This window comes from Brachyistius frenatus, unplaced genomic scaffold (genome assembly GCF_029030835.1).
Source record: "Brachyistius frenatus isolate BFR_SWC_R1_liver_20210118 unplaced genomic scaffold, ASM2903083v1 Contig_2, whole genome shotgun sequence".
Taxonomy (NCBI): domain Eukaryota; kingdom Metazoa; phylum Chordata; class Actinopteri; family Embiotocidae; genus Brachyistius; species Brachyistius frenatus.
The window spans coordinates 2,039,102-2,057,421 of NW_027210601.1; the positions used below are offsets into that span (position 1 = coordinate 2,039,102).

General features: G+C 42.3%; 1 protein-coding gene across 1 annotated transcript in view; it reads right to left on the reverse strand.

Annotated features, from left to right (window-relative positions):
- Window positions 1-18,320, reverse strand: part of LOC138617716 (dolichyl-diphosphooligosaccharide--protein glycosyltransferase subunit STT3B) — a 74,505-nt gene that overhangs the window by 14,129 nt on the left and 42,056 nt on the right. Inside the window, exons 4-7 of the mRNA XM_069692949.1 lie at window positions 12,021-12,086; window positions 6,187-6,286; window positions 4,133-4,231; window positions 1,754-1,900 (exon numbers count right to left, since the gene is read on the reverse strand). Of these exons, the coding sequence (XP_069549050.1) occupies window positions 1,754-1,900; window positions 4,133-4,231; window positions 6,187-6,286; window positions 12,021-12,086 (412 nt within the window). The remainder of the gene's footprint in view (window positions 1-1,753; window positions 1,901-4,132; window positions 4,232-6,186; window positions 6,287-12,020; window positions 12,087-18,320) is intronic.

The following is an 18,320-nucleotide window of genomic DNA, read 5'->3' on the forward strand; positions in this document are numbered from 1 at the left end:
AGTTGATAAATATTATACTCATTACATTCTGCAGAAAAAGGTGGACATGTAATACCTGAGGGGATGTCAGCTTTCTCCTTACAGTCAAGTCTATATGCTGAGTCTGAGGACATACACCACTAAAACAGGTTTTAAAAAAAAGTCCTCTGATGTGGGTTTTTGTCCACCGAATTCCCCACATCTTAAATGTTTTCAGAACAAGAAGGTGAAGCGATGTGTATTCTTTCAATAAGCGAAGAGGCTGAATTTGTCCTCTAAAACATTCAGCAGGAGACAAACAAAAATCAATAAACAGCAAGGAGGCAACACTGGAAGCTGGTCTGAAACCTTGAACCCTGCACTGTGGCCACAAACTCGGGCTGAAAGTAATAGGAAAAAAAAAACCATGAATAAGGACAAAGTTCAACCAGCTGGCTGAAAGCATTTGGGTTCAACAGGGCCACGCACAAACAACGAAACAATATAAAAGTTCACTTGGTAGTGTGCAATCCTCCACCAACGCTCGACAGCTCTCCAGCATGCAAAGTTGCTGCATCCGTATCAGTTCATATTTGTTTATCATTCGTCTTCCAGGTTGAATATTCTGACAATTCTGATTAGCAGCCCACTGGGGAGGCCTGGAGGGCACACTGTCAGGGGATAGCGTACAAGCACACTGAAACTTTTGGCTGAAAAAAGAAAACAAAATTGAAAATGGCTGAAATCCCAGATCTGGATTACCATCAAAATGAAGTCAACTGATCTTTGCACAAAGGGTTCGTTGTTCACCACATCTCAGCCAAATTCCGGGAGATTTTTTTTTTTTTATTTATTTTTTTTACATATCGTGCGACTACACAAAGAAACACGAGAGTGAAAACCCTGCCATCAACTACGTTATTAATTAAATACAACAATTCGAAAGCGATTCTAGATTACAAAGTGATCAGGCTGCGTCCAAATTTGCCGTGTCCTGTAACAGCACCTACATTTACCATTTTTGCTGTCTACAATTTACTTGCGCAACAGCACAACATGCAGGAAGGTTTTACGTGGTGTGTTGACATTAACAAAAATATTCTGGCTGCATTTGAAGGACTTAATTGGTACATTTGAGCAGACATACATCTGCTGTAACAATCGATGAGTTCATACGTCAAGTTTCTGAAAACTTAACACCTCGGCTTACATAGAAACATTTATTCTATATTTTCTATGCAGTCATTGGTGATGATGAGAAAATAATGCACACAAGCTCGGAAAACCATAATAAGACCGGTAAGACAGCATCAATAGGTGTTATAAATGCAATACATTTAGTAGTAGAGCATTCATTAATACAGGATGGCAATTTCTTTTCAATTTCAAATGGCTGTTTGTTTGTTTTCAGTAATATGTAGGTAGACTAATGAGAAGTCGCCCTATTTGCCGAATCACCATATTGACTGACGACAACCGCTTACAACAACGGCCACAACTAACAATTAGGTTTTTTTTCAAAATTAATCTGTTGAGAATGTATTCCAATTATTGTGGTTATAAATTGTCAGAAAATTGTCTGACACAATTTCCACGAACAAAAGCGGACGTCTCAATGTGGTTGTTTTTGTCAGACTTTCAAAACCGTCGACTAAAAGCGAAGCAGAAATGTAAAAATGTCGCATTTCAGCCTAACAATTGTGCTAATTGAGCACTTTTCTGTTGCAAGACAGTCCAACGAATGACGTGGTTTACATTTGAACAGAAAGCAATACGTGTGTCTGGACATACAGACCTGTGTACGTGAGATAGATGACTGTGAGGAAGACCACACAGGCGGCGAGGGAGACTCCGAGGAAGAAAAGCGTCTGGAACTCCTGTCTGGTCAGCCTGTCCTTTAGGTACTGCAGGAACGCGTAGGCTTGGAGAAGTGCAAACACACCTGAGAGAAAGACACAGACAGAAGTAAAAGAATGAGCAAACATACAAAGGAAAGTCACGCTGAATATTTGAGGAGGCCCCGATTGATGTTGCCTCCTGCGGGGCACAAAGCGGCTTTACGTGGTTAAGAGGCAGTGTCGTCATGTTGGCAGAATTCTTTGGCGGTTCGCGCAGATGTGAAAGACAAATGCTGCAGGACAATATATTTCAAATGTGAGGCAGCTCGTGTAAATAAGCCCTTCTTCTTTCCCCTTGCCTCATCGTTCTTTTACAGCCCCTTCGGTCACGCTTCTTCCCTCCATACCTTTCCTCTGTCACTTTCTCTGAGCTGTTTTCTCCAACGTGTCTCTTTGTTTGTTTGGCAAATTCAATATGAAAATTGAAGAGAGAGAGAGAGGGAGACGGCGAGACCTGGTTTCTCCCTTTTTCGTCACCTACCATCCTTTGACAATACCCGTGTGAAATCTCCCTTCTCCTCCGCAAACCCGGAGCAGGTCTCACCCATTTCCGAGGTTAAGCCCCAGCCTGTCTCCGGAAGAGCCACCACGGTGCTAACATGCTTGTCACTCTATGCCACTCTGCTTTCCAGCCTCAGGGGCTGACATCTCAGCGGTACTGACAGGTCCGTGGCTGCTTGGCTCTCTTCCTGTATCCCACTGTGCTCCATGAGTGCTAGCACCAGATGTTCTGAGCAGCTGCTACGCAGGCGACATAAAAAAAAAAACACACTTGCTCTTTGAGAGAGTGGGGAGCCAAAAACAGAGCGGAGCACGAGAGGCAAGGGATGATTTCTGGTGGTGCATTCTTCAAAGCCTCTCATAATGCTGTTTGTGTTGCAGACACCCAGGAAAACAGGGACACTTCAGTATACACCTGCTGCAGCGTTAAGCGAATTCTCCAAAAAAGGCTCTGCTCGCCTTCCTAATGCTGCCAACAACCTTAAATGAATGCAAGAATCATGCACATACATACGCGCCCATCCGTGCTGTCAGGCAGCAGATGGGCCCACTCTGGAGAGGCGAAACTCAACAAGCTTTAATAAACTACCCACAAGCCAAAACCAAAAGTACTCAAAGTGCTAAACCCATAGGGGGCGCATGTGAAGCTGCCTACTTATTTCTGTTTAGTAAATGTATTCTGGATCAGAGTTCTCCTGCAGAGACAGCGTGACTAACACCGTCAGCACAAGCGGATTCAATTCCCCAACGTTAAAGCCAACCAGTCTTAAAGCGTGTGCATCCACTGGCGGGAGCTTTGGGTGTCAAGCATGTATGTAGATTTACACCGTTAGTAGATGAACAACCAGAGACAGCCTTGGCCATTAACACCTCTACCTGCGTTTAGAGGAACACATTTATTGTGAGGGTCAGCGCAGGCTGGAGAAGGACTGGGCAATATATCAGTACAATATCAATGTTGAGATATGAGACTAGATATCGTCTTGGGAGTTTGGATGTCGTAACATCGAGATATGGCATTAGTGTCGTCTTTTCCGAGTTTTAAAGGCTGCGTTTCAGTAAAGTGATGACATTTTCTCTATTTAACAGACTGTTCTAGCTCTTTTATTAATTGCCTTTACCTCTTAATTATTACATCCACATTACTGACAATTATGTATTGAAATTTGCTCATTGTGCAGATATTTTGTAAAAGCATTAATAGTAATCCCTACAATACTGTTGCAATATCAATATAAAGGTGTTTGTTTAAAGATATCGGGATATATGAAGTTGTCCACATTGCCTTTACCTAGTTGGAGGTAGAAATCCAAAACTCTGAAATTGAATTTTCTGCATTGCATCACTGTGTCCTTGTGCAAAACCAAGACAGTCGGTTTGATTCACTTATGTAACTTGTAAAAAAGAACGTTCCATGTAGCGTTAATATACAACCGCTTCACTGTAATTCAAAGCACGTATAATAGAAGAGGTCTGTGTTTCAGCGGAGACAAATGTAACAATAAACCTGCCTTAGATGGTTTTTGGCCAGGTGACAAAGGAACATTAAATTTGTTCATCAATACAAACATCTTGCTAAGAGCAGCTTAAAGCACAAACTACTGCCTGTTGCTGCTTCAGGGTAAATAAAAAAGAAATATGTTGATGATTTTATTTAATTGACACAAAACTTGGAACCTCAGGCAATAACATTTTCTAAGAACTGCTGCTTTGATTTTCAGATGGTATCGTATTCATCATCAGTCCCCTCTGCAGGTGGAAGGGGTGGGACTTACCGGCAGCAGCCATGTGCTCGCTGGTCCTGATTGGCTGGAAGCCGACGAAAGGGATCTGCATCGACAGTACGAGCCCCACAATGTAGAAAGTGCTGTAAGCTGTAAAGAGAGTGAGAGAGAGATAGAGGGAGAAAAAAATGAAAAGAAGGGGTAGATGGGATAAGACATCAAACAATCAAAATCAACTGCAGCACGAAGGAAAAAGCTTTTTCTTCTTCGCGTGCACTCCAAGTTTGGGTCCCACTAAGGGAAATCAACCTCAATAGAGGTATTTAAAGTCTATTGATTTTCACTGTCATACCGCAGAGGGAGTAAATACAAAATACCTAATCTAATGTCATTTACGGCGAAAAGGGAAGCTGGCTCGACACAGTGTGGCAGGGAGGCCTGGAGTGAGATGACAGTGCTGAGAACAGTGCAACTCCCACCTTTATAGCTCGGGGGAACTGATTCACAGACGCACCAGCTTAATTAAGATTTCATACTCTTCCTGAAGAGTGTGCTTCGTTTTTTGAAGTAGTTGTGACCGCCCTCAGCAATTTTCATTTTTCACACATCTGCTATTGATTCAAGACAGAGAGAAATGAATTGTGAGGGAACATAGACTGCGAGGCATTTTTATTAAACCGGGATTTTCTTTTATTATTTTTTTAATTTTTTTTGTCTGTTCCTTCGTTGTGACTGAGAGACACCTGGCACCGAAAAGAACTGGGATATAACTGTGTGTGTGTGTGTGTGTGTGTGTGTGTGTGTGTGTGTGTGTGTGTGTGTGTGTGTGTGTGTGTGTGTGTGTGTGTGTGTGTGTGTGTGTGGGAGGGGGGGGGGTTAGAAATTGAGCAGGTCTGAATACGTCTTCAAATTTCTCCATCTTCAATTTGCTACATGGAGGTGCATGAGGTTGATGGATGATGCTCAGGCTGCAGAGCTCCTCATCGAACAGCCCCGCTTCATCAAGTAGAATTTCATTGTTGAAGAACCGTTTGGAGATAGAGCAGAGGTAGGTCAAAGCCCTCTCACTGTGAAGAGGGCATAATTCATTTTCAAAGCTCTCAAAAACTATGCTTTGCAGTTACAGCGAGTACAACATATAATCATGCATAAATGATACTTGACACGGTAGCATTTATCTTGACCATAACAGGAGTGCCTGCTGCGAGCTCACGGCTCACTGCCAACGGATGGCGGTGGATGGTCTGAAGGACAGAGCTGGAGTTCTTTGAGCCAGCAGATAGTGCGCTGGAGCTGCTACGTGCTCCGTGAAAAGTGGGATGTTCTGTGGGATAACAAGCCTAGCCTCTTCACCAGAGCTCTGCCTCTGCTAGTCACAAAAAATAAATAAATAAAGAGGATGAGGAAGCAGGTGGTTACATTTACTGTTAAGTGGTGTGTGGGTGTGTGGATGTCTGCACTGCTGATGATGGAAGGCTTGCGGTCCTGAGAGATGAGCACACGCGTGACTGGGCATTTGAGCTCGTTTCGGGGTTAAATGCTTGCGCGACGACGTCGGGAGACGCTGAGGAAGGAGTAGAATATGATCTGATTATTGCATTATTTTTTTTTTTATTCTAATGAGAGAGGATCTGAAAACACCATCAGTCTCCACCAAACAATGCATTTAAAAAGGCACGAGTATCTTGCCCAAAATGAGTCGCGCACCACACCTAGCCTGCCCAGACTCAAGATTCACTGCACCAGTATATGGGTGTGGGTACGCTCCATATGGAATTGTTTGCAGTCGTTCTGTCATACTGGGCGTCGACCTCAGATTCATTTGAACCATTCCGCCTACTCGTCAGATTTGGCTAAATCACAGACGGTGCTTGGCGCGCCTACAGAACGGGAGCGTGCAAAGCGTTGCAGGTGCTTTAGGACAGGTGTATTGCTGCATGAGGGGGAATCTTTGAAAAGGATGCCAGCCAGATTTAAATCGGGTACAGTTTTTGGTTGTTATAGGTACGACTTTTCGATCGCACCGTGTATCAAGTCACACAGTGGAAGTTATTGTCTGGTTTATTTGTGTGTTTTGTGCTGGTGTTTGAGTGGGTGCACCTTACCGATATAGACTCTTCTGCTGTAGCGTTGCATCAGCAGCAGCACAAACACATGCAGAGGAATCAGGTTGATAATAAACACATAACCGCCCCATGCGGACACCTAGAACAAACACACATACACAAACACAGGTCAGGTAACATACTGTGGACATTGAAAGGAACAATTGATCCATTATTCTTCATTTTGTTTTTCCTGATTCGGGTAAGTAAGGTAACCCTGCTGAGTGGAAGCTTTCCGGCTGAAACGCTGTAAATTCGCTTTGCAGCCAAGATGTCAGGTTCATCTCGGTGGGGGAGGCTAATCGAAACCAAGTCCAGTTGAGACACAAAGTTGAGTAATGAACAGCAACAATATGTACAATTCATTTGGCCATTAAAACCCAAACAGGAAAGACTTTTGTTGTTCATTTTTAGAGGCCCGTGTGGGAATGCAGATGGACTCGCAGATTAAAGATTCAGCTCCAATTGCATCTTTTTGTGCAATTTCAAGTTACTGTCACCTGTGCTTTAAATGCTGTTTGTAGCCCACCACTTCTACGGTGATCGATCACCGCAGTCAATTCTTAAGTCCAAGCCGAATACACCGAATACGTGCAGTGAAATCAAGTCGTTAAGACATTACTAGTAATTTAACCACTTTACCTTCAAATCCTTCTCCCCGGCTCATTAAAACTGCAGCCATACACACTACAACAGGAGTTAGCAATTATTCTGATTATCAATTAGTCTGCCGGTTGTCAAATAATCAACTAATTGCTTTGTCTATAAAGTGCCAAACATCAATAAAAAAATTGCCTTAACAGTTTCTCTGAGCCCAAGGTAATATTTTTAAATGTCTTTCCCCCCCACCCAACCACAAATCAGCCCACACATCGCGAACAGTTTTATTCAACAGATCTTACTTCCTCTTCACTGTTACACAAACACACAGCCATAAAAAAATAATGACATATATATCGAATCTATAAAAACTAGCCAATCATACTTTACATGTTAGACGTAAAATGTGAGATGCACCAATAACTTTAAAAGCTCCACTGAAATTAGAACCCAACCGTTTTCGAGCTCTGCCAAGTATCACGAGGATGAATGTGAGGGCAATAAAATGACTCCACAAAAACATCACTGACAAGTTTGCAATTGCCTGTACTTATCTACAGCAAAGGGCAAATGGAAATGGTGAGAGCACTCGAGACACAGACAGACCAGGTTGGAGACGAGGGGAAAGACTGAGAGGAAGCAGGATGTTCGGCGAGAGACGGAGGACAAGAAGAATTGAGCTAGAATGTGAAACCTAGAAAGAGTCACCAGAGGGGGAGAGTGAATTAAACAGGAGAGGGAATCACAAGCACGCAAATTGTTTTGATGCTTTATTCACAACAGCTCGTCAGAAAGAGCCCCATTGCACCTGCTATGTACAATGAAAAGAGCATTCATTACACTTTCGCAATCACGGGGAAAAACTAGCACGTCATGTCTAATTGATTAAAAAAAACAACCTTAATATCCCACATAGAGGCAGAGAGAGAGAGAGAAAAAAATTCCAAATAAGTTCCTTGCTAGTGCAATTATCTTTTGGTAGTCATTTGCATCTCTTCTCTCAGATGGTGACAACCAATTAGTATCATGTGAACCGTAACTTGAATGAATACCAGAGACGTATTCAATTTAAGTCTCATTTTCAGCGTTGACTCAGGGATGGCTGATCAAGTCTCTGCTGCTGACTGTCAGGGAACTAATTGAAAACATAATACTGGAAACACAGTGACAGAGGCTACCGGCTGCACAACTTGACTAAATACACCGTGTCTGCTATGTTAATTTTTGCAAGCATGCATGATATAATCAGGGAAACGGAGGATGCACAGCAGGAGGATGGGGAAGTGTGGAGGAGTGATTTATCCAAATTCCCCCACCACATTCTGCAAAACTAACTGCAATGGACTAAAACCAAATATATAAAAAAAAAAATTAAAAAAAATCTACAACACAGATTCTAATCAGCTACTTAAAACTGCTCTCTCCTCAACACTGAAAAGACAGCAGTGTAATTCAAAAGACATGTGGCAGAAGTCATTTGATACAGAAAAGATGGATTCACAAACACTTTACAAACCACAACAGTTTTTCTCGGGGTAAACCTAATAAAAGCGGCTATTTAAAATATTGATCCCTTTGAGTTAGACTCCCTGACATTAGTGAGGTGCATTATTGACTCAGAGTCAAAGTTAAACAATACTTTTTTCGAAGGCTTGTTTTTCCCCTTTGGATACAAAAGAGAGTGAAGCTCGATGTCATGTCAGTGGGATGGAAAATAGAGATTGGATAAATTCCCATGTCAATATTTGCAAGTGTGCTGGTAACCAAATAACACAAGACGGAGCTTGCATGCAGTTCAAATAAGCAGTATAATGTACACACTAAATGAATAGCTGCCTATTGCTGTGTATAAGATAGTTTATGTACCAGATCAAGGCTTTACAGCAGGATTTAACACCAACATGGAGCCATTTATTGACTTTGGGTTTGATTGTCATTTAGTGTTATTGGCATCCAGTTGAATACAATCATTTCAAAACGAGACAAAGAGTCCTCAGCCATGCTAACGTGGATGTGCAGCAGGTATTACCATGTACTCCATATTTACTGCTAAGTGCTAACATTCATGAATTAGCATTAAATACATAGTCAGAAATCAAAACACTTAATTATGATTTTGAACTGGCTCTAGATGAAAAGTCTTGGGATAATGGAAGGGATGACATTTGAGGAGGTGGTAGCTCAGATGGTTGTTCACTGATCGCAGGGTTAAATCCTCACTTCCTTCAGTCCACACACTTAAGTGTCATTGGTGTGTGTGTGTGTGTGTGTGTGTGTGTGTGGATGTGTGGCAAATATTGTACGGTGCTTTGTAAACGTGTAAAAAGCTCCCATGCAAGTGCAGAGCATTTATAATTCATAATCTGATGCACCAAAGTTCATGGCAATTGATCCATCCGGTAGCTGTTGATCATTTTCACTAAAACATAAAAATGTCAACTCCATGGTGAAAAGTCGATGGATCACCAAAGTATCGAGGCTTTGTAATAAGAATCCATCTCATATTTGTGATATTTCAGTCAGGTGGAACAACTGATTACGTGACATTGCCTTCCCCATGGCTATCAAAGAGCCAGTCATATTTACAATTCAGATATTTGTCCTGAAGAGCATTCACACGTCAGAGGTTCGTCTGTTATTCAACGAACTATACAATGCACACCTTGATTGCACTTTTACCTCCCGAGTCTTGAGTGCACAATCAACTTGAGGAAAAAACAATGGAGAAGAAGAAAATAGCCTTCTGTGCGTGTCAGTGCGAGAGCATGAACAAGCTCTATTTGAAATGATAGTTCTAACAGCCAGCCTTGTGCCCGAGCCACCGGGTAACAGCAGAGGGCGGGAATCAGAAAATGTTTGGAGCCAAGTCTTTTAGCTGTTATCGCTCTTTGCATTTCATACTGGGCTTATCTGATGACCACGGGGCCACTCTAAAGAGGATATAGAGAACACAGCATGCAACAGAGAGAAGGGTTTTACTCTGTGTGTGTGTGTGTGTGTGTGTGTGTGTGTGTGTGTGTGTGTGTGTGTGTGTGTGTGTGTGTGTGTGTGTGTGTGTGTGTGTGTGTGTGTGTGTGTGTGTGTGTGTGTATGCATATGTATTTGTGTGCGGTCTCGCTGGGCATCGCTCTGATTATTTACCAAGATTAAAATGAATATTGTTTGTGTCCTCACTGATACCTGCCATGACTTTCTGGCTCATTAAGCCTTTAAAATGGCATAAAAGTCTTCAAGCCTGCTGTGAGAATCGAGAGCACACTGTTATTTATTTATGTATGTGTAGTGTGTATCCCTGCACTGACTCCTGCTTGCTTTTATTTTTACAACAACATCCATCTGTATTCATGAGCTGCTGGTTAAATCATGGTACCATGACGTTGCCAATCCATTTAGCAGATAGCTTGTTGTTCTGGACCAAAGTGGGGGACTGAGCAGCCCACCTATCCATAATGCACTGACTGCCCATTTGGCTTGGAAGTCAAACTAAGTGGCATCTTTTTAACAACCTGGGGAGCCTGGTGTTTAGAACATTTAATCAATACTTGATTAAGCAAAGAAGCTGTTGGCATGCCCTCATTTTACAGGTTACTCTGCCAGAGGGGACTGCAGAGGGTTTAGAGAGACGACTAACCCGTCGCTTTGGGATTGAACAAGCAGGCAGTGCAGCTGATCCATGCGTCTGCTTTTCATCTGTCCAGCTTTTTCCATTCCCTCCACCCTCACCCCCGCAGGGTTGAACGGAGGATGGTGTGCAGCTACCAGTAAGGTTTCCGTGGCTCCCGTCCATCAGTTGGTCCAACTGCTCTGATCCTCTTCTTAATCTTAATCTCATCCTCCTCTGTCCCCTCTCTCTCTCTCTCTCTCTCTCTCTGCTGATTATGCCAATATCCGGTCAGGGGATCTTTCCCTCTCTGTCCCCATATCTGCCTTACAAGGGTCACATTCAATTAAGCCCCACGGGAAAACATAGCCCTGGCTATATCCTGATTAAACTGACAGCATAAGGTGATAGGGTGGTATATAAAGAGCAAGTAGCAATACCGAGAAAGAAGCGTGGAAACCTGACGTTCCCATTGCTTCCAACGAACAGTGTGGCTGTTACACATCACAATATATTCTCTCGGCTTTCTTATCCATCTGTACTTTTCACCCTCTCGCTGTCCCCTCTATCGTTCTCCTCCTTATCGTCTCGCACGTCTGTGTTCCTTTGTCTCTGTCTGTCTCCATTGTCTGTTCCGTCTCCTGTTCAATTCGACTTGCCACCGCTCCTTCTCTTTGGTCTTTCCAGTCCTTTCTGTCCTCCCTGTGGACACGGTGTGATCGATGGCGCTGGATTTTGGTCATCTGTTTCATTTGACTTCTGTGTCACTGCCGGGCCACAGAGATTTAGCCTGGACTGAGCGAGAAGCTGCAGATTTTCATAGGCGCTCATGCTCCCCATCACATACATGCAAACAGTCTGTTGCTGAGGCAGAGTGCCTGGACTGTCGTTTCAGCTCATCTCTTTCGTCCAACCCCTGACGGGGTTGTGAATTAATTCATAAATAATGCAATAATAATACTGGCTTAACTGGCCCTTCCACTTTACTGCATTGCCATGTCACAGCTGGACAGAGGACAGCCACTCCAACAAGGACCCCTCTTAGGGGGTTATTATCTCAACCTGGTTCTGAATTGGAACAAGCTGAATATACATATAAACTGGGATTTGTTAAGAAAAGAAAAAACCTTTTCAACTCCAGCACAGAAAGGCAAATTTGTGCTTTGGTTAATTCGTGTCAACGTACATGTACATATGGTGATACGGTGTTTTAGAAACGGCACACCAGAGACACAGCTCACACTTTGTCTGTTTCCAGAGTTATCTACCACCAGTGTGTTTATATCTCAAGTAAAAACTAATTGAAAATGGTGAATGTTCAATAAAATAATTTTTTTTCCAGTAAACCTATTAACTATAAAGAAGCACAGAAACATTTCTTGATTACGATGAATCATTTCTTAACAACACAAGCAGTTAGAAAAACATAACTTGTCAAGAATTGCAATCAATAAACGACTGGAACCAGAATTGATTAAAAATTTAAATGAAACAGGGCTACCATGATTTTCATAATTGATTAATCTGCCAGTTATTTTCTCAGTTAATCATTCCATCTGTTGGAACAAGGAGAGGGTTAGTTAGTATGTCCCCAGTGTGTTTGTGTCAGTGTTTATTTGTGAACCGTTCTTACCATGTAGAAGTAGGAGAGACAACAGCCGATGGTCCAGAATACTGAGCCTGTCTTCACTGATTTGACCTAAAATGAGAAACGCATAGCAGAAAATTACTCAAGAGTCACAGCGGTCTCTTGGCCTTATATATCTCAACATCAAAAGGACATGTTTGTATTTCAGGGACACTAGAAACTCAAGTAACCCAGGCAGCACATTTTGTGTTATAATGACATGGTGTTCTCCTTCAATTACACCATAAACGTCTGAGAGTACAGACCGCTCTCTGTGCTAAAGGTTCACTCCATTTGCTTTATTCACTTCTGAAACACTGCAGTGATATTAAAAGCTCATGTATTCTGAAACTGTTTTTCAACCTTACTTACCTTACACTTAATATGGCTTAGCAGTAAAAATGCATATTTTGTAGATCTTTAAAAGTACTTTAATGATCATAGCAGATATGGAACAGCCAGCTTGCGGTGCGGGAGCAGACTGGTTCAGACTAGACCAGCGGCAACATCTTGTAAAGAAGCTCTCAAGAGCACACATTAACATTTCACTTGCATGCGAGCGTGCGTGCACACATACACATTATAGGAGAAGCATTTCAAATGATCAAACTCAAGGGAGAATGCCAGTGAGGATGGTGGTAGGAGATTTTGTCAAAACTCTATGGCATCCAACAAGATGCCCAAGATTGGTTGAGGAACGATTGCCGGACCAAGGTGATCTTATCCCTCCCAAACCCCCAGGCCACAGACAGGCTCCTGGATCAGCCAATCAATCGCCTGCACAAAGCAACCCTGCTCTGTGCTATAGCTGCATGCCAAAAGACAAAACAAAGTCCTCAGGCAATACTTTTGCTCTGTGTTTAGTAGGAAGACCCGTGGTGGTCTGCGGTGATTTCATAATGAAGTCTCACTTATTAGAAAAACATACTTTTGTTTGTGGTGAAAGGAAATTACAATATTTTAGGGCCTTGGGGCTCTGCTTGAGATGACGTGACAGAACCATTAATCCACATTCATTGAGGTATTTTCTCTGCTGGGTTGGTTTTATTATTCAATGCCCCGATCAGTGATTTTAATCCCGTCCAAAGCATGTCTTTGTTTTGTTTTTTATAATAATGTTATGATAACAGTTTTTAGTTTTATGTCCTTAAAAGCTAGATGTCAAGAAGTTTTAAACTAGTCCAACACAGGTAAATACAGATCCTTGCATTGTGGGCTCTGTTTGGCACACAAGGACTGCTTCTGAAAAAAATACTTGATATAAAAGGGGCGGACAAAATACTCGTAAAACCTCTCGGTAGAATGTAGTCCAACTTACTGTGTCAGCACCACAAACTACGGCCTTTGAAACGATCATATCGTAAAAGCCACGTCCTTCTCAAGTCTCAAACAGCTCAGACAAAAACGGAACATTATAGCCTTCATCAAGGTAGGAGTTATTGCAGGATTGTTGTGTTCATTTTAGATATATAGTTTATAGCTTATACTCTGGCAATTTAGCGTACAAGGCAGAGGCCCCGTAACACTTGTCCCATAAAAGCGTCCTTGCTCAGTGATTGTTTGCCTTATTTAAGAGGGAAAACAATTGTTATGACTGAACAGGAAGATGACACAAGTCATTGCATAAACAGCTGTGTTCTCCTCAGACAATGTTCGCACTCAGGCCGGGCCAGAGCTCGCGTACAGTACAGCCTTGTGCTGTCCATTCAGAGTATGTACAAGCTATGTTCAACTGGTGCCTCAGCCCCTCTGCCAATTGCCCTCCCAGCCGCTGTTCCCTTTGTGAAGACACAGAAGTCACGCAGTGCGATACCAGTCCAGCTAATTAAATGTGAGCCGAGAGAAAAAGCGGAATTACTGTTACAACAATGTAGGCATGGTGCACGGGGTTAGAGCAGGGTAGGGAGGGAGGGCTGTGCAAGCGTGTGTGTGTGTGTGTGTGTGTGTGTGTGTGTGTGTGTGTGTGTGTGTGTGTGTGTGTGTGTGTGTGTGTGTGTGTGTGTGTGTGTGTGTGTGTGTGGGGGGGGGGTGCGCATGTTCATCTTACGAAGAGTTATGAGTTAAAAAGAGCGGCTCTCCTGTGTGTGAGAGGATTCAATTATAGATTATGGGAGGGTGTGTAAGTGTGTGCATGTTGGCAAGAGCGGAGGGGGGGGGGTGTAAACACAGAGATTAAGAGAGTGGAGTTGAATGGGTTATTAGTGGATAGAATGAAGGAGTCGGATAATGAAGATTGGGTTAAGACTTGAGAGAGCAGCTTTGTGCTTTTTTTTTTGCCACGTGGAGAAGACAGGGGCAACGAGATGAAGAACAGAGTGGAAGAGAGGAATGAGAAATAATGAGATGCCGAAAGAGAAAGTCAGGTGGGTAGAACAAGAAAGAGGAGGCAGAAAGCTGAACACGGCAACAGCTAGACAACGGCGGTGACAATGGAAGACAAAGACAATTAACGGTAGAAGGAGATGGAAGAACGATGGAGAGAAGGAAAGGAAAACGCAGAGACAAATGTTGGTAAATGAGACTCATAATGGGAAGCAGTGGTGCATGGTTGGGATGATTGTTTTTCAGGGCCCTTGCCAAATAGAATGGAGGACGTGAGTGGTGGGGGGATTTTTTTTTTTTTTTCCTATGGCACTGCTCTGCTGATGAGACATCTTAAGAGGCGGTGATGGCTGCTGCGAGGAACACCTGCCCCGCTTGGAGATGTATTGTCCAAACGCACAAGATGGCAAGAGGCCATTATAAAAAGACGCGGAAACAAGCAGATGTCCCGAACACACAAGCTGAGGTGAGACACGTGGCCTTGGCACAGACCTGAAAAGTTGAATTGTAATGCCATGATCTATCACCATCGCCTCCTTGTTCTTATTTGTATTATTCAAAACATTTCCTGACGGATGAATTCAGGCATGACGCGCGAGAAGTAATTTTCAAAACCGTCTGAAAACAGCAGGAGTATCATCTCAGAGTTGTCATGCAGTTCATCCAGATTCCGTGCGAAGCCACAGCTCACCTAAAGCTCACCTCTTATAAAATTCACTCGACTGCAGCTCTCTGCCGAGTTCGCGGTCCTTCTTTTTTTTTTTTTCAAATCGTCTCAGCTAAAGTTTTGTGATTTTCCTTCGTTTCCTTCCCTTTCCTGCGCAATTAAAAAAAATTAGTTCACAAGTCAAAGTGTCGTAATAGGCGTCTTTTAGTTTTGTAGTAGGTGCCAAGCCTAATGATCCAATCATGTTCTACCTGTCATTTGATGTATTGTCTGTAAGGTTGGAGTTAGTATCATTTACTTCTCGAACATTTTACACGTCCTACTGATGGAAAGAAAAGATTTGTCTCTTCCTCTTGTTTGCATTGTGGTTCCGGAAAGTCTCTTTGGGTTTCTCTCTTATTTGCAAGTGATTCCTTTTGTTTTACTTTCCGCATCTAATTGACGACTCCCCTGGTTGTCCTTATCTTGTGACCTACAACCAACTCTGTATTACCATAGGAAAGCAGATACAAAGGGAATGGGGGTGACTGTCAATTGTTTGCCCTACGGAGGAGGGACGTGGCCTTTTTTTGGACACCTCTCTTTGAGGGTGCACGTACGTGCTCCTTCTTGCAAGAATAAATGTCCGATGTGTTTGATTTTGAACCAAGCCTCCGAGTAATTTTTCTAACATCTACCTTCTGACTTTTGAGATTGAAAATCTGTATTGGTGGAAATTCTTGTCGCTACTTGTGGGGCGTTTAGCCTTTGTTGGTCCCAATAATCTTCCTATCTTAAATAATAAAGATGAAAACGGTTTCCTTAAAATTGAATTCAAAAACCTCTGCAATGGCAGTAAGCCATTGTCCCTCTAAAAGCCGACACTCAAATCCTCTGGTGGATTAAGTTTAAATGTATTTTTATTTATAGTACAGAGTACATTCATCTCAAAAGGAGAGGCGATGCTCTGTACCAGATTGAGCTACTAGCTAATTTCCATCTGCAGTCCCTTTTAAGGTGGGAGAAAGCAAATACTCAAATCCTGTGTGGATTTCTATTGTTCTGTGTATACACACACATTTCCATGTGTAAAGCTTGCAGTTTGCACACATTTTCTAAGTATGTTTGGCCTCCAGATATGCACTGTATGTTTGTGGATGTAAACTCTCCCAGCGAATGAAAGTATCAGCAGCTTAGTTTCACTCTGCTGAGTCAAAACACAGACACAGAATCAGTGGTGTTGTATCGGGACTTAAATTGCAGCCACCTGGACACTAAACAGTAGGTCACTGCCAGATCGGTGACAGTGAGTTCAAAAAAGGGCCGCAGAGAAGCGTACTCGACCCTCGCGATTTTATGCTAGCTGGAAACCACATGTAGAGATGCGTCCATGCATGATTTGACAAAGTGACATAACCTGGGATGGCTGAATCCTCGGATGGATTAAAGGTCCCTTCCAAGCCGGCGGCAACTGTACTGCCAAGCTTGTTACACTGTGACAAACAGCAGTGAGGCATGGCATGACGAAATACCTGCATCACTACTTCCACCTGGATGAAAGCCTCCACTACACAGCATGTCTTTGCACTTGAGCATAAAGGGAAATCAACGCCTTAAAGGTAAAATGTGAAAAATTGGACATATAGCCTATGAGATACTACTATTACTCAAAGACATGCATAATGGCAGCTCTCTTCTGTTCACTTCCTGAACCACCCTTTGGTCGAACCACTTTTTCAGATAATCCACCATAACAAAAGGCGCCACTGCTATTCAGCAGATTAATCATGGAGGAAATTTGTGTCTGTGTAGAATATTTCCATTAAGAATTCAAATGACACATTGTATTTTTACAGTGAAAATTCCTAACGATAGAATAATTTTTTTTTTTTTTTTTTAAACTGGAAAACAATTAAGAGACATGAACATTTTAATAGTGCTTGTCACTTCCGATTGTCTTTTCGCAACTGCAATTTTCATTTAGGAACCGACAAGCAATATGTCTGACAAGCCATAATTTGCCATTCTGAGTTTAATTCAAAGCCTCTTGTAAAGAGTTATATTTATGCACACACAGGCGGTGCGAAAACATCAAATGGCAACCTCAATTTCCATGTTTACTAATTAAATATGTGCAGTGATCAGGAAAACATCTCTTTGCATTTGTTGTGTGGATAGTTTAGGCTTAGCCAGAATTTGTACCCGAGTGCTGTGCAGTAATGTACTCGCCCAACAATGAGCTAAGACGGAACATTTATCCTGAATGCTGATATGCAGTGTTGTAACGCCCTCAAAATTTACATCTGCATAATTGTGTGACTCCTGCAGGCCTTTTGTAGTTTCGAAAAGTGAAAGTAGTTGTTTTTTTTAAATCTATTTGAACATGAGTGGTATAATGAAAAATTAAGGGGTTATAAATAAATAGGTTATATAAAGAGGCTTTATTTGTCTGCCATATTTCTGTGACTCTAGTAAATTGGATTGAACCAGCCACGAATTATCTCCTCCTACAACCACACGGCAACAGTCGGTCAATAATAGACATGTGACTTATACAGTATGCATGAGTCTCCGCTGGCTCCAACAGGATTGTGCTATTCTGTCATGTAATCTTTACCAGCTAATACCACAGACAGCCTTTAAGGATACAAAAAGGAAGTAATGTCCTTTGGCAAAGTAAACTGAGCAGCAGTTGCAAAGCAAAGACGGAGAAGCTCTAATAAGGAGTGAACAAATGAAAGCAATCGACGATTAATGCTCAAATTTCTTTTACATAGTCTGTTCGGTTGGGCTCAAAACCAAAAGATGATAGCTCCTTACAAACTATGTAGCATCAAACATGGAGGACAGTCGTGCTCATGTTTACAGCCAAGCATTAAGGATAAATGATTTGAAAAAAATGTCATATTGTACAGGTATTCTTTCCCTTTTTGAATGTGTGTATTGTATAAAGTCTTGCGGGGAGGGGGGTGGGGGGGGGAGGTGCAGCTGGCTCCTTGCAGATTCTGTTTTAATAAATAAGGCCTGTGCAAGTCACTACTTAAAAACCTCCCATACAATCAATTCGGTCTTTGGTTTGATCTCTTTTATATTGATAAAATGTACAATATCAAATTGTACTTACTTAAAATACTCCGCCCTATTCATTCGACACCTGCTCCAGCACAGGTTAACTGTGCAGGTGTGGTAATTGCTTCACTTTAACCTGCTACACCTTTATATTGCACCATTGCAGTCAACTGGAACATAAGGCAATTTTATTAATAGAAAGTCATTTTACGGAGTGACATGATACTGTATAAATAGCCAGTCCATTGTGCTCTAATGGCAGGCAGTGA